Raw genomic sequence first — 15,817 nt, forward strand, 5'->3', positions numbered from 1 at the left:
TTGTATGAAATTTTAAGACCATAGAAAGTGCAAGAGTTTTTGAGTCAAAACATTTTCTTTACAAATAATTTCTGTGTCTGCTCTTTTGTCTACTGTTCGGGTTGGTAGGGGCATATGTACTTCGTAGGAGGTAGGGATAAGCGGCTCTAATTAACGAAAATTTGGTGTGGATCGTTAAATACTTTTTTCAAAATCTAGGAGGGGCGATTTTTTTTTATGTTTTCAATTTTCCAATGAAAATAATAAACAAAAGGCATTTTCAATCTAGCGGGAAAATTCCCCCTCCCAACTCGTACCATTGGTAGAGGCGCCTAACTGGGATAACGAAAAAAAGGGAATTATCCATTAGCCTTTCCAATCTCATGCTCAAAAGCTGCCTAACATAATATGTACTCCGGATATCAAATTGAAACCAACTTATGCAGCTATCAAGGCCGTATCCAGGGAGGGGGATTTGTGGATTTGATCCCCTCCCCCCCCCCCCGAAATATGTGACATTCTATCGTAATCTCTGTCATAAAAGCGTAACAAAAATGATGTAAACAAATTTTTATGCTTTTTAAAGGTTTATTTTGTGTAACCCAACCCCCCTCCCCCGAAAAAAACCTTGTGTAAAAGACCCCCCGAAAAAAAAATCCTGGATACGGCCCTGGCAGCTATTCTGTATGTTGCATATGTGGTATTTATTTGAATTGCTGAGCAAAAATTATTGCCCGTGAAAAATTCATTTTCGGTGTCCTGTAAAATTAATAGAAAATAGACACGCCCTATCATTTTGGACACGATGATATATAAAAGATTTATGTTGTTTGTGCTAACTCATAGACGCATTAATTTGTAATAGACTACGGACAATGTGTCTTTTGGCGAGCTCGTTGCGATTTTTTACCCCACCACTAGCAAAATTTCCAGAGGTACTGGAAGCAGGCCAGTTCTGTCGTTCTGTGTCTCTATTACCGCTATTGATTGCCACTATTCTCGTTAGCTGCGTATATGCATATGCATTTATTTTTTATTTTTTTACACCGGAAAATGGTAGTATGCCAATTTCCAGAAAAAATTATGGTGCCGTTTTCAAGAAAAAATTCCAGATAAATAAATAATGCAATTATTACATATTACATATACCTGTATATATATATATATATATATATATATATATATATATATATATATATATATATATATATATATATATATATATATATATATATATATAATCATTATTAGTGTAATAAGATATTTTATTTCCTAGAAGTACCTTATAATTATAATTTTCATCATGTTCTAATTATAATTTCGTTAAATTTGAATGTTACCGTGCTGGAAGATTAGGCTAATCTTGCGCAATTTTTGCCTGTAATCATTTATTAAATTACTTCCCAGAAGTACCTTTTAATCAGAATTAAGTCATGTTACTATTAGAATTCTAATTTAAATTTTGTCAAATTATTATTTGATCGCATCGGAAAGCAGGCTAGTGATGCACAATTTTAGCTGTACTGAAAGTGTGTACAAGTTTTCCCGGAACTTAATCCGGGAATGTCCGAATTCGAGGTCATTCTAGCCTGTAGTCAATTTATATCACTGAAGCATTCTAATCAGGATTTTTTCATGTTCTAATTAGAATTCTAATTTGAATTTTGTCTAATTTTATCGCGTCGGAAAGTAGGCTAGTCATGCGTAATTTTAGCCCTACTGAAAGTGTGCACAAGTTTTCTCGGAATTTAGCCCGGAAATTTCCAATCCCGAGGTCATTCTAGCCTGTAGTCATTTATTAAATCACGTCCCTGAAGTACATTCTAATCTGAATTTATTCATATTATAATTAGAATTCTAATTTGAATTTTGTCTAATTCTATCACATTGGAAAGTAGGCTAGTCTTGCGCAATTTTAGCTCTACTGAAAATGGGTACAGGTTCTCCCGGAATTTAATCCGGAAATTTCCAATCCCTAGGTCATTCTAGCCTGTAGTCATTTATTAAATCACTTCCCTGAAGTACCTTCTAATCAGAATTTGTTCATGTTCTAATTTGAATTTTGTCTAATTTGCATTTTATCGTACCGGAAAGCAGGCTAATCACGGGCAATTTTAGCGCTACTGAAAGTGTACAAGTTCTCCTGGAATTTAATCCGGAAATTTCCAATCCCGAGGTCATTCTAGCCTGTAGTCATTTATTAAATCACTTCCCTGAAGTACCTTCTAATCAGAATTTGTTCATGTTCTAATTTGAATTTTGTCTAATTTGCATTTTATCGTACCGGAAAGCAGGCTAGTCGTGGGCAATTTTAGCCCTACTGAAAGTGGGTACAGGTTCTCCCGGAATTTAATCCGGAAATTTCCAATCCCGAGGTCATTCTAGCCTCTAGTCATTTATTAAATTACTTCCCAGAAGTACCTTCTAATCAGAATTTGTTCATGTTATAATTAGAATTCTAATTTGAATTTTGTCTAATTTTATCGCATCGGAAAGTAGGCTAGTCATGCGCAATCTTTGGCCCTACTGAAAGTGTACACAAGTTTTCTCTGAATTTAGCCCGGAAATTTCCAATCTCGAGGTCATTCTAGCCTCTAGTCATTTATTAAATTACTTCCCAGAAGTACCTTCTAATCAGAATGTGTTCATGTTCTAATTTGAATTTTATCTAATTTGCATTTTATCCTACCGGAAAGCAGGCTAGTCGTGGGCGATTTTAGCCCTACTGAAAGTGTACAAGTTCTCCCGGAATTTAATCCGGAAATTTCCAATCCCGAGGTCATTCTAGCCTGTAGTCATTTATTAAATAACTTCCCTGAAGTACCTTCTAATCAGAATTTGTTCATGTTCTAATTTGTATTTCATCGTACCGGAAAGCAGACTAGTCATGGGTAATTTTAGCCCTACTGAAAGTCTGTTCAAGTTTTCCCTGAATTTAATCCGGAAATATTCAAACTTGAATTTTTTCCAAGAAAAATTTGTGAGGCCTTTCTAGCCTGTAGTCAATAATTAAGACCTCCCAGAGGCGGCTTCTAATTATAATCGTCATCGTTTTCTAATTAGAATTGTATAGTATTGGAAAAGTTGGCTAGTCATGTGTAAATCCACGAAAAAAAGAGGGGGGGGGGGGGAGGATTTTAACCAATTTTTCTCAGATGAAGATAAAGCAAAAGGTAATTTTCGGAATCGGAGGGTATGGTTTTGTTTTTATTTCGATTTTTACTGACAATTCCAAAAAACCTACTTTTCAAAATAAAATTTCAAAGAAGGGACAACTGCTCCCTAGATTTTTACCCCTTACACCTCTACATTTTGAGAAATACCTCTTCTGGTATGAAAACACATGATAAAAGTATGTTTCAAAATACAGAAAAAATATTGAATACAGATTTTCCCGGAATCTAATCCGGAAATACACACACTTTCATATCTTAAAAAAAAAAAAAATTGTGAGGTCATTCTATCCTGTATTCATTTATTAAATTACTTCCCAGAAGTGCCTTCTAATTAGAATTTTCATCGTGTTCACAATTCATCATTATCCGCCTACAGGAGCAGTTTTTCAGCTGCTTATATACGTCATAAATTGTTTTGCGCAGGACACTTGAATTAGTCAAACCACGTGGAAAATGACGTGACAAATGCCTTGAGCTTTTTCATCTGCCTTTTTGTTTCTCCTACGACAACAGTAATCATTTCAAACTCCGTGGTTATTGTGCTGATATTATGAAGAAAAGGTGGGATTTTACTTTCGACAAAGGATACGGACAGGCACGTACGCGAAAAAAAAATATAGGTTTTTTAGGGTGGGCAAATTTAGGGAAAAAACAGATCAGTTAAGGGAAAAAGCTCGAGGTGTATTTTTTTGGGGGGGGGAGTTTACCAAAAGAACCCTCCCTTTTGAGTACGTACCTGGATAAATGTTATGTGGAAAGTAGCTCATGACATTACCTATAAATCACCTCATTGATACCCTAATGTTGTCATCTGGGGGGGGGGGTGGTTTAGATGATTATATTGCTTGTGGAGGGTCAAGGACGTACCCTGGGGGGTTAGGGGTATTGAACCCCCCGAAATGTTTGTCTGACTTGTAAAAACGTAACATTTTTTGGGGGGGGGAGTTTACCAAAAGAACCCTCCCTTTTGAGTACGTACCTGGATAAATGTTATGTGGAAAGTAGCTCATGACATTACCTATAAATCACCTCATTGATACCCTAATGTTGTCATCTGGGGGGGGGGGTGGTTTAGATGATTCTATTGCTTGTGGAGGGTCAAGGACGTACCCTGGGGGGTTAGGGGTATTGAACCCCCCGAAATGTTTGTCTGACTTGTAAAAACGTAACAAAAGTGGATAGAAACAAATTTTTTATGTGTTTTTGAGTTATGTGTAACCCTCCCACCGAATAAAAATATTTAAGTAAACCCTCCCCCCCCCCCCGGAAAAAATCCTGGGTACGGCCTTGTGGAGGGTCAGGGTGAACAGACTATGCTACTCTCTGTCCTTTTTTATGCTCTTTTAAATATAAATATTGTTACACTCGTAAATCCAATTTTGTTATTGGTACTGGTTTATTATACCAGCCTCACTCTACACTGATGTTAAGTTAATCATAATGAAATATAGGCCTACCAAAATGTCACTCAGGCTAAGCTGACTATCTCCGAGTGGACAGAGAGAAACCGGTTTTAAATAGATAAGAACAACAATGTGGTCGGTATAATACACAAGTAACTTGTTATTAGTGCTGCACTCCCCCTCTCCAAAAGGAAACACTATAAAATTCGGAAAACTAACTTAAAACGTTCTAAAATACTATTATTATTCCTTGAGATATACCAATCAACCTTTTCCCCCCCCCCCTCGATCCCTAATGGTCAAATATATACTCTAAACTGAGATACTTTAGAAGGTAGAAATTCTACTTTAGCTACTTTTGGCTATCTTGGAAAGTGGTTAGGTTAGGAAAATAAAACTTTCAGGAAAACTTTAAAGTGCAGGCTTTAGCTACTTTAATACCCCCCCCCCGTCAGAAAATACTCCCCTCCCCTCGCAAAATACCCCCACCCCCGTGGAAAATAAGGCTTTCCAAACTTGAGAATTTTATTTGAGTTTTTTTCGTAGGGGGAAGGAATTTTGGTACTTGTGTATTATGCACCACTCACTCAAGTTTTCGCTGTGTAAAAATCTAGAACAAACTGGTTTCTTCGTTAGTTTCTTTCAGCTTTGCACAAGACAAAGACAAGTGACAGAATATATGGAAAATATATAATTTGGGCTATACATTTGCACATCGGGGGGGGGGGAAGGGTAAAGTATTTGGACAGTTTGAAGTCAGAAAACAATTCTCACTTCATTACATACAAATACAACATAATTGTATATAATTCATTTTACATGTATACCTACGATACTTTACCTTCCCCTCCCCTAATGTGCAAATCTATAGCCCAAATTTGTTTCTAAAGTGACGAAGAACCTAACGAAAAAACCGGTTTATTTTCGAGTTTTACACACAATGTAAACTTGAGTGAGTGGCGCATAATACACAAGTCCGTATGTGAGTAATGGAATCGTCTAAAACCATCACTGCAAGCTTGTTCCGATTGCTCATACGTGTTGCTCAAGCCTCATCCCATTTACGTTGGAGCATAAGATTTATGAGGGTGTTAAAAAAAAGGAAAATTTTTCAGAAAAAGAGGGAAACTGTAAAAATCCTAAGATTCTCTGGGAGGGGGGTAAACGGCTTATGCTAAGTTTGGGTTAAAGTATGGGCAGTTTTTGTGTTGAAAGTGATTATTTTGCGAATGAAGCTTCAGGAGTGAATCTAAATCTAAAACTAAGGATTAAACCGCAGATGTTGGGAAAGTAGTCGAGTTCTGGGAATGAAACTTTCAGGAATCGATGTAATATGTTATACTTAGGGAAAGTCTTCTGAAGCATCTACTTCCACCTCTCATCCCTTCGAAGGGCACCGACCTATGATGAACTTGGACAAAGTGTGAGTTATGAAAGGGAAATGGTACTGATGCATTATAAAGAAACTCTAAAGAAGCCAACTTTGGTTAATGCTAATGAAATAAAATAAAATAGGATGTACATATAATAGTTTAGAAACAAATTTGGGCTATATATTTGCACATTGGGGGGAGGGGGGGGGGGGTAAAGCATAGCGTATATTAAATACGTAACCTAACCTAGGTACCCCCCCCCCCTTAAACCCAAAAAGCAACTTTTTAAATATCGTAAACGCAATGAAAACTACGCTTTGCATTCCATTTCTCAATAGCGGTTTCTTGAAAATAACCCGTCTGGCGAGTTTTGTCTCTCATTAGCGTATAGAACTGTGATTATTGTGCACCAGTACCAGGGAAATTTCCATAGTGGTCGACAGAACAAATACATAAACCTTAGAAATAAGGAAGGGAAAGAGATGGAGACCGAGAACATTCCTGGGGCGTATTTTAAGACCCTGGGTCAATTCTTGAAAATCTCCTCCACATATTTTCAATACTTTCAATTGCGGTTCTCTGTTTCCCAAAATTACATATATCAAGAAAAATTTCTACTCCATCTCTAAGTCCTCATCTCCGATTGTCATGACAAGATCCCAGCTAGATATGACAACCCTAGTGCTTATAACAAACAAAATTCTCGAAGTAGTTCTTAGAATTATATTTAGGTTCTTTTTTACGAAAGAAAGAATCTGTCAAAATATTAATTTGGAAGTAGAATATTCGCAAGATTATAATGTGTTAAACTCCTTTACTTTCTGTCAAATAAACATAAAATATGCTTTGATTTTGATCAAAAGTTCCATAGATATATTGTCCTCATTAATTTACTATAAAACAAGAGCAAAAACATGTGTATTCTTAGTCTGACTTGGGATCGATGGGTGGAGCCAGAAAGATAGAAATGAAATGAAGGTAAACACTTCCAGCTCAAAGATTTTGAAGTCAGAAACTGTGGAACTGAAAATTAAATCATGGAAACAGCTTGAAACATGGAACTAAAACAGTTCCAACTATTTAAATTACGGGCTACCACCTTGCAATATAAAAAAGGGCTGGAGATCATGCAGCAAAAAATTAGTGAATTAAAAATAAATAAAATGAAACATTCACTCATCTTTGTGTGACTTTACGAAGTTCGTTGTACTTAATTTCCTTGCCAAATCTCAAATCAATATATGGAAGCTCTTTTCCGACAGTGCTTCTTTGACATTTTAGTACATATTCTAACGACAATCCCATTGACAATGTTTGCTGAGGATACTTCTGTCGGAACCTTTGATGGTGTCTAAAAGTTGACTAATTTGCGGTTAATAGTGAACGGTAATTGTCTTACCCAAGGAACCAGGGACGTATGCTGGTGAGTCCTGAAATCCTGAGTTTTTCCGAATGGGTACTTCCTATTCAAACTATCAAGAAAAATTCGTGTTTTTATTGCCCCCCCCCCGTAAAAATTTCTTCGTATATACCTGTATGGATGAGCTTCGGGGGGAGGGGGATGGTGTCACATGTATTTTTATATTTTTACGGAAGAAGACAAGTTTGTCATTTAAAAAAAAATACCAAAAAAGGCTTTTCTCAATGAAAATATCCCCTTAAAGGCTATTTTCCAGAGTCTGGTGGTGGGGGGGGTGTCTAAAAATCTAGCTGGAAATGCCCCTTTCTCCCTCCATAATTGAAGGCACTCGTGAGAGAAACGGGCTCGGGGCTCGTCATATTCAATATAGCCTGATTGCTACATTCTAATAGTGTATATTTATGTATCCCTTACCATCCATTCAAACTTTTCTTTTGAATGGCTCAGCCCCTTAAGGCCGTTCCGGGGGCTGCACGGGCCCTTCAACCTCCTTCTCCTATCGAAGATTGGGCATATAGTTAAAAATAATAAGGCGTCGCATGTTGCATCTTTTTCTGAATGAGTTAGAAAAGGTGGATAAAGAAAATCCAAATTCAACCTGTCCGTGGCCTCAGTTATTTCAGTGAGTGTCGATATATTTGTTAATGATATTTATGTTAGTGTTTTTTCTATGTTACTCTATCAAAGGCATATGCCTTCTATCAAGAATAGTCCATTTAGTAATAAAACAAACAGTATGCACATGTCGCCTGCCAGGAAAGGTAATGAAACTTGGAAGGCCAAGTGGGGCTATTCAATTACAAGCACTCAACACACTTATACAAAACTAATCAAACGCTGGAAATTCAATTAAGAAAGGATAAGGAAAAATACAGTTGGAAGATAATAAGGTACTTTCCCATTATGTGGACACCTCTAAAAACCAGTCACGAAAACCCGAGGCATCCACTCGACAAAGCCAAAGATTTGACGCTATCTGATGTTGTATAAACAAGTATTCAGGGGTTTCTCACTCTGGGAACTATATTTAAACTGCTGTTTTTTGGGGGGTATAGGGGGGGGGGGGAAAGGTACCTAGGTTAGGTTACGTATTTAATATATGCTATGCTTTACCCCCACCCCCCTAATGCGCAAACATATAGCCCAAATATGTTTATAAAATATTATATATTCATTCTATTTTGTTTTATTTCATTAGCATTAACCAAACTTGACTTTTTAGAGGTGTCCACATAATGGGAAAGTATCGATAATAATTTGAATACTATGACTGCCGTGAACGCGTAACTCGACAAAAATGTCCCCACATAAGAATTTCTTTGCTTTAACATGCAGGAGCGTTTTTCACTCAGTTCAGGCAGCATAATCTAAAAATAAGGACCAAAAAGGCGAATTCCAAAATTTGTTTTTATGAAATTTTAAAAAAGTAAATTAATAAAAGGTGTTTATTATTATTGCTCCGTCCCCAAACAAAAATTCCTGTGCACGTGCTTGCATGTATGAAAAAATTTTTTGGGGTAAGGGGCTGGGGCTCGTCTAGCCTGATATATTCTGATTAAAGTATACTAATTTAGTATAGCTATGGGTAATTACCTCCCATTCAAACTTTCATTTGGGTACCTCAGCCCTTGTGGATCGTTCCAAGGGCGTATTATATTATGTTTATTTAAAATTATAAAAAGGTGCTCCTATACTCATGATATAAATATATATATATATATATATATATATATATATTCTTTTTGTTTTCTTTAGTGATTACTGCGTCTACTGTACCTTTTGTACCTTTTTATGACGGGCAATAAATGAATAACAATAATAATAATAATGTATATATATATATTTATATAAATATATATATATATATATATGTATATATTTATACATAGATATATTTATATAAATATATATATATATATACATTATTATTATTATTGTTATTAATTTATTGCCCGTCATAAAAGGTACAAAAGGTACAGTAGACACAGTAATCACTAAAGAAAACAAAAAAAATAATATATATATATATATATATATATATATATATATATATATATATATATATATATATATATATATATATATATATATATATATATATATAAATATATATATAATAAATATATATATAAAATATATATATATATATATATATATATATATATATATATATATATTCTTTTTGTTTTCTTTAGTGATTACTGCGTCTACTGTACCTTTTGTACCTTTTTATAACGGGCAATAAATGAATAACAATAATAATAATAATGTATATATATATATAAATTTATATAATTATATATATATATATATATATATATATATATATATATATATATATATATATATATATATATATATATATATATATATATATATATATATAATTTAGATTTTATTGTATCATAATCATAACGGTCTCTGTTACATGTGAAAATATTTTCAAAAACAGGGGGTAATGCGCTAATTCAAATATTTAATAGAAAATTGAACAGTCGGTAGTCGCAAGTTTAGGATGAATTCGTTTAATTATTAAACCTCTTAAATTACTCTTTTTAAGATGCTCATAAGCATGGACCTCGTCAGAGAAACTAAGTTCAAATAATAATTTCACAACTTTATTCTGATGCTTTCCTGCTTATTAAATAAAAAAAAATAGTTTTTTTAACTGAAAGTAAGGAGCGACATTAAAATTTAAGATGAACCGAAATTGGTCTGAAGATAAAAGGGGTTCTCCCCTCTTTAATGCCTTGCTCTTTACGCTAAAGTTTTTTATTGTTTAAAAAAATAAAGTTGTGAGACAGAGTCAAACTTAAGCATAAAGAGCGAGGCGTTGAGGAGGGGACTGCCCCTTTCATATACGGAATAATTTCTGTTCGTTTTAAGTTTTAATGTTGCTCCTTACTTTCAGTTTAAAAAACTTGTTTTTTTTTTTATTTAATTTCTGATCGTTTTTTAGTTAATGCAGCTTTTATTTTGGTTCACTGTCATTGAATAAGTAAACAAAATTTTGTACCAATTCTTTAAAAATGACCCCTTAATCAGAAAGGCCGTTAATTAGAACAAATAGCTCTTATGAAAGTACTAAAACATCTTCGGCTTAAGGAGCAAGGCATTGACTATAACGCGAACCCTGTCATTTAGCTAATATTTTTCTGTCCTTTTTAAGTTTTGATGTTGCTCCTTGCTTTCAGTTTAAAAACTTATTTTTTTATATTTAATTGCTGATTTTTTTTTTTAAATAATGATGGGAAATCCGGCGCCCCCTTCATTTCATTGTGCCCTCCCTCGTGAAAACTGATTTCATGACCAGATCCTCCCATATAACCCCCGACCCACTCCCACCCCCCACTACCAGAAAAAATTCCCCCTGAAAACGTCTGTATACATCCCAATAACCAAAACTATATGTTAACATTGGGTAAATTTCATAACTTTCAGCCCTCCCCCTGGGGGCTTCGAGGGATTAAGTCATCCTAAAAGACATAGTTATCATATTTTCGGCCATGTTGAACAAAATAGTTATCTCAAAATTTTGATCGGATGACTTTGGGAAAGAAATGAGCGTGGGAGGGGGTCTAGTTGCCCTCCATTTTTTTGTCACTTAAAAAGGGCACTAGAATTTTTAATTTCCCTTCGAATGAGCCATTCCACGTTATTATAGGACCACTGGGTCGATACGATTACCCCTGGGGAAAAGAAAAAAAAACAAAAAAAAACAAATAAACACGCATCCGTGATCTTTCTACTGGCAAAAAATACGAAATTCCACATTTTTGGAAATAGGAGCTTGAAACCTCTACTGTAGGGTTCTCTGATACGCTAAATCTCATGGTGTGATTTTCATTATGTTTCTATAACTTTTAGGGGGTCTTCCCCTTTTTTCGAAAATCTGCCAAATTTTCTCAGGCACGTAACTTTTGATAGGTAAGATTTAAACTTGATGAAACTATATATTTGAAATCATAATTAAAATCTGATTCCTTTGATGTATCTATTGGTATCAAAATTCCGTTTTTTAGAGTTTCGGTTACCATTGAGCCGGGTCGCTCCTTACTTACGGTTCGTTACCACGAACTGTTTGATAAACTTGTTACGAAATTACTTGCCCAAATTGTGTATCTATACATAGAGTGTATAGGAAAGTAAATAATTTTATGAATTAGTTAGGGACTACATTTTATATTCATCAAAATGCCCCAGGGGCTCGGCCTAGTTTTTCATATGTCGAATTTGAAGGATTTTTCTATGGTAGGTTTTTATCTGCTAAAAGCCCTAGATATTTTGTTGTTGCTACTCGTTTTGTCAGTCTTCCTCAAAGAGTGGATTTAGCTTTCACTCCGTGAAAATCTAGACAATCAGTGGCTTTAGTTGGAGAGGGGGTGCACGGCCCTCCCTAGATTTTCCCGCTCCTCCTCTACGTTCCGACAAGTATCTTTTTAGGGGTATTTTCATTGAAAAATGACAAACTTGCCCCCCCCCCTCCTAAATTTTATTGAATTGGAGCCACTGTAGCCAATACTATGAAATAAAATAATAAGAATTAGGGTAGTATATTTTGTTGAGAAAATATTTTAAATTTAGAATCATTATCAATTTTATTATGCAAAACATCAGATGAAGGCAATGTCAGGAAGAGCAAAATGTAATCCAAAAACAGGATGACACCAGCTTCTGGCAGATAAAGCTTCAATTTATGAGTGGAAATTACGAAAAAGAGAGGTCCTAAATCTAGCCCTTGGTTGAGCCCCCCTCCCAGAAAAAGTCTGAGTTCTATGTAATACTTAAGTGCTTAAAGTGTTTGTATTTGATCTAGTTCGAAATAATAACGTTCGACTTCCACTAGAAAAACAGAGCTGAACGCTTGTGACTTGCCACTATGGAGATTTTAAAAGCTTCTATTGGAGACAATGTACTTGAGATATATACCCCCTCCTGAAATACTGAGAGCTCCTTCGTCCTTTGCTCAAATTAAGTATTGAAATTGGGTCTTAAAGTACCATGTTTATTCACCAAAAATACTATGGAATAATCAGAGGAGGGGGGATTAAGTATGAAATTAAAATTAAGCAAAAATGTAAATGCAGTTGGAAAAATTATTTTAAGCAGTGATAAGTAGTATCCATTCTAATCCTTTGTCAATTTAGGGTACACATTTTCCATACTTATCGTACTTGTAAGCATCGAGTCTCTTGCGCTTCTGAGCCTTCAACAGGTTTCAAGCCCACTTCTTCTGTCCTTCCTCTGTCTTTTGAATACCCAAATCAGTTTATTTCCCAAGCCCTTGTTTAGAGGATGATTCTTGATTGTATCAAAAGAAAAATATTAATAGACTACACCACAATGAGCATTCTAAAAAAAGAAGCTAATAAAATGGGTTTGTTTAGAACAGTGATGGATTGGAACGAAACAATCTTTATCTTACTTCAGCATCACAAAAAACTTACATAGTACATCAAGATTGTGTATACTTTTTTTTTTGTTTTGTGTTACTAATCTTAAACTTGAAGCCCAGGGCCTTCTCATCAAAGCTTGGTTTCTTACTTGTCAGGCTGATTTGTCGTGTGTGTTTATGAAAACAGCTACGAGTGCACACAGGTTTAGCCCCGGGGGAGGGTAAGGGGTTTTTAATAGAAGGACGGGCGAAAGCACGGAAAACTATACTCTCGTGCTTTTTATTCTGGGGATAGTTATCACTCCATCCCTTACAGGGATTATTTGAAAAAAACTACGTTTTCTAAAGAGTTAAAGAGGCTGAGTTACAAGGTCGAACCTTAAAACGTACAGGGATTAGGAGGCATAGTTGGGGGGCTGCCGCCCCCAAACCCCCGCTTTCGCAGCCTTTAAATAAAAAAAAGTTTTTTAAAGTGAAAGTAAGGAGTGACATTAAATCTTAAAACGATCATAAATTATTCCGTATATGAAAGGGGCTGTGCCCTCCTCAACGCCTCGCTCTTTACGCTAAAGTTTTTATTGTTTAAAAAAAGAGTTGTGAGAAAGTCAAACTTTAGCGTAAAGAGCGAGGCGTTGAGGAGGGCACAGCCCCTTTCATATACGGAATAATTTCTGTTCGTTTTAAGATTTAATGTCGCTCCTTACTTTCAGTTTAAAAAACTTTTTTTATTTAAAGGCTGCGAAAGCCGGGGTTTTGGGGGCGGCAGCCCCCCAACTGTGCCTCCTAATCCCTGTACGTTTTAAGGTTCGACCTTGTAACTCAGCCTCTTTAACTCTTTAGAAAACGTAGTTTTTTTCAAATAATTTCTGCACGTTTTTGTACAGTTTATGACTTATTATTGCTTGACTAATTGTTACCTGATCGTGTTGGGAGTTAAAGTGGGGGGGTTGCCGCCCCCCCCAAACTCCCCCCTCTTGGACAATCTTGTGTTTAGGCTTTTTATTACTGAATACTCAAAACACGTCGTACAGGGTGCCTCCAAATCCCGGTACGTTTTAAGATTCGAAAATGTGACTCAGCCTCTTTAACAGCCCCCCCAACTGTGCCTCCTAATCCCTTTACGTTTTAAGGGTTGAGCTTGTAACTCAGCCTCTTTAACTCTTTAGAAAACGTAATTTTTTCAAATAATTAAAGAAAGAAACTGAGTTTCTTTTTTAAACTTTAAATTCAGTATATAAAAAATTTCCTCTGACGGGGAATCGAACCCGGGTCTTCCGCCTGACAGTCAGGAGTATCGACCGCTGTACTAAAGAGACACAATTGTAATTGTTTTTTAGTAATTGGAATCTATTTTTGACGCAAGTAAATCCCCACAAAACTTGATATTTGGTTTTTGAAAAACAGGGAAATTTCGAGGATAAGCTCCCAGGCCCCAGAAAAGCTTATCCTCTAAATTTCAGCCCGATCAGACAACGTTAAAGGGGGGCTGTGGTGGGAAAAATAAACATGGGCTATTATAGGAAAACGAGGTTTTTCGTAAATGTAAATTCGGAGGATAAATTTTTCGGTCTGAAAATATCAAAAGGCCCTAACAGGTCGAATTCTGCTTCGAATGAGTCCTCATTCACGCCGATCAGTTGCCAACTGTGGCCCGTAGGCGTGTATAACAAAAAAAATTTAACTCTAAGTGGCTGTATTTGTTTTTGGAAAAACAGGGAAGGAGGGCTTGGATTGAGCTGAGGATAATTTTGAGGATAAGCTTTCGGATCCTATAAAAGTTTAATCACTAAATTTCAGCTCAACCAGACAGCGCTAAAGGGGGGCTGTGGTTAAGAGTTCGACACTTCCGGCCCACTTTTACCCATGAAGATAAAGTCGGAGGGGGGTGAAATTTTGCACGTTTCTTAGTTTGAGCTTGGGCTACAAAATACGATTACCGCTGTCTCTCTGCGACCGCTAGGACCGGAAATCGCTTAACATTGTGGTGGGTCGCCTCTTTATAGAGGCACAAGTGTGCCTCCTTGAAAGTACACAAATCCAAGGTAGAAACAAAGAAGTATTTCTTCAAAAACGAGGTAAAAGAAATTGTTTCCATGCCCCCCCCCCCCCTCCTTGGAAAGTAGAATTATGGCTTTGTTTATAATATTGTGCATTAAAAGTAAGAGGGGGTAACCGAAGTTATGCTAGCAATTTGCAACTTACCTATTATTTCAGATTCCCGTGTTCATCGTCGGCGCTCTTAGCAACAACTACGTCAGCACCATCTCAAATGCCGGTTTTGAATGCTCCATTTGGTGCATCCACAGTCACAGTCCAGTCGCGTCCATATCGCCCAATTGCTCCCGCTCCAGTTGCTGCAAATCCACCAATGACTTCTGTACCCTTCAAAAACCTCCCTCCAAATGCACCGCCTATAGCCTTCCCACCTCCTTCACAAGAAGTGCCTCCGCTATTACCACAAATATCTGTGCCTAGTATATCATTAACGCTGCCATATGTGAGTAGTGCAAGCATTTCAAACTCTTCGATGGTGAGTATACCAAGTTCAGCGCTGGTTGGTGCACCTCTGAGGGTTTCTTCGCCTATTTTGACGATGCCGGACTTAGTGGATTTAATGCCAATTATACCAGATGAGATGAAAGAAAAAACAGATAAAAGAGGGACCCCTGACCAACGAGATGCAAACCAAAATTTCAACTTTTCTGCGTTAAAGAACATCGTACCTGAATCTAATGACATGAAGTCGGAGTGTAAGTTTTTATTATTGTTCTTATCAGTCGTAGTTCTGGTCTCTCTTGCGCCCGGGGCAAAATCTCGATTAGCCCTCCCTGTCTCCAAAAATTTTCAGCCTTAATTTTAACAAAATTTTCATTTATTAAACAAAATTATTTTCAATGTATTAATCGATTAATTCTTTTTAATTTATTTCATTTTATTAATCAATTATTAATTTTTAATTATTTTCATTTATGAACTGTGCCTTCTACTTTATTTTACTAAAAATGAAATTTCAAAAAATACAAAATTATTATAACCATCAGATTATTTTTTTGGAATTTTGCGCCCCCCCA

The 15,817-nt window shown here is 35.9% G+C and overlaps 1 protein-coding gene across 5 annotated transcripts in view; it reads left to right on the forward strand.

Moving 5' to 3' along the window:
* Positions 1-15,817, forward strand: part of LOC148949213 (uncharacterized) — a 175,326-nt gene that overhangs the window by 128,120 nt on the left and 31,389 nt on the right. For all 5 annotated transcript variants that reach the window (XM_089093257.1, XM_089093259.1, XM_089093253.1 and 2 more), the window contains exon 13: positions 14,961-15,496. In XM_089093257.1, coding sequence (XP_088949383.1) covers positions 14,961-15,496 — 536 coding nt within the window. The remainder of the gene's footprint in view (positions 1-14,960; positions 15,497-15,817) is intronic.

This window comes from Artemia sp. Qi Xiang Cuo, chromosome 8 (assembly GCF_049724085.1).
Source record: "Artemia sp. Qi Xiang Cuo chromosome 8, ASM4972408v1, whole genome shotgun sequence".
Classification (NCBI taxonomy): Eukaryota; Metazoa; Arthropoda; class Branchiopoda; order Anostraca; family Artemiidae; genus Artemia; species Artemia sp. Qi Xiang Cuo.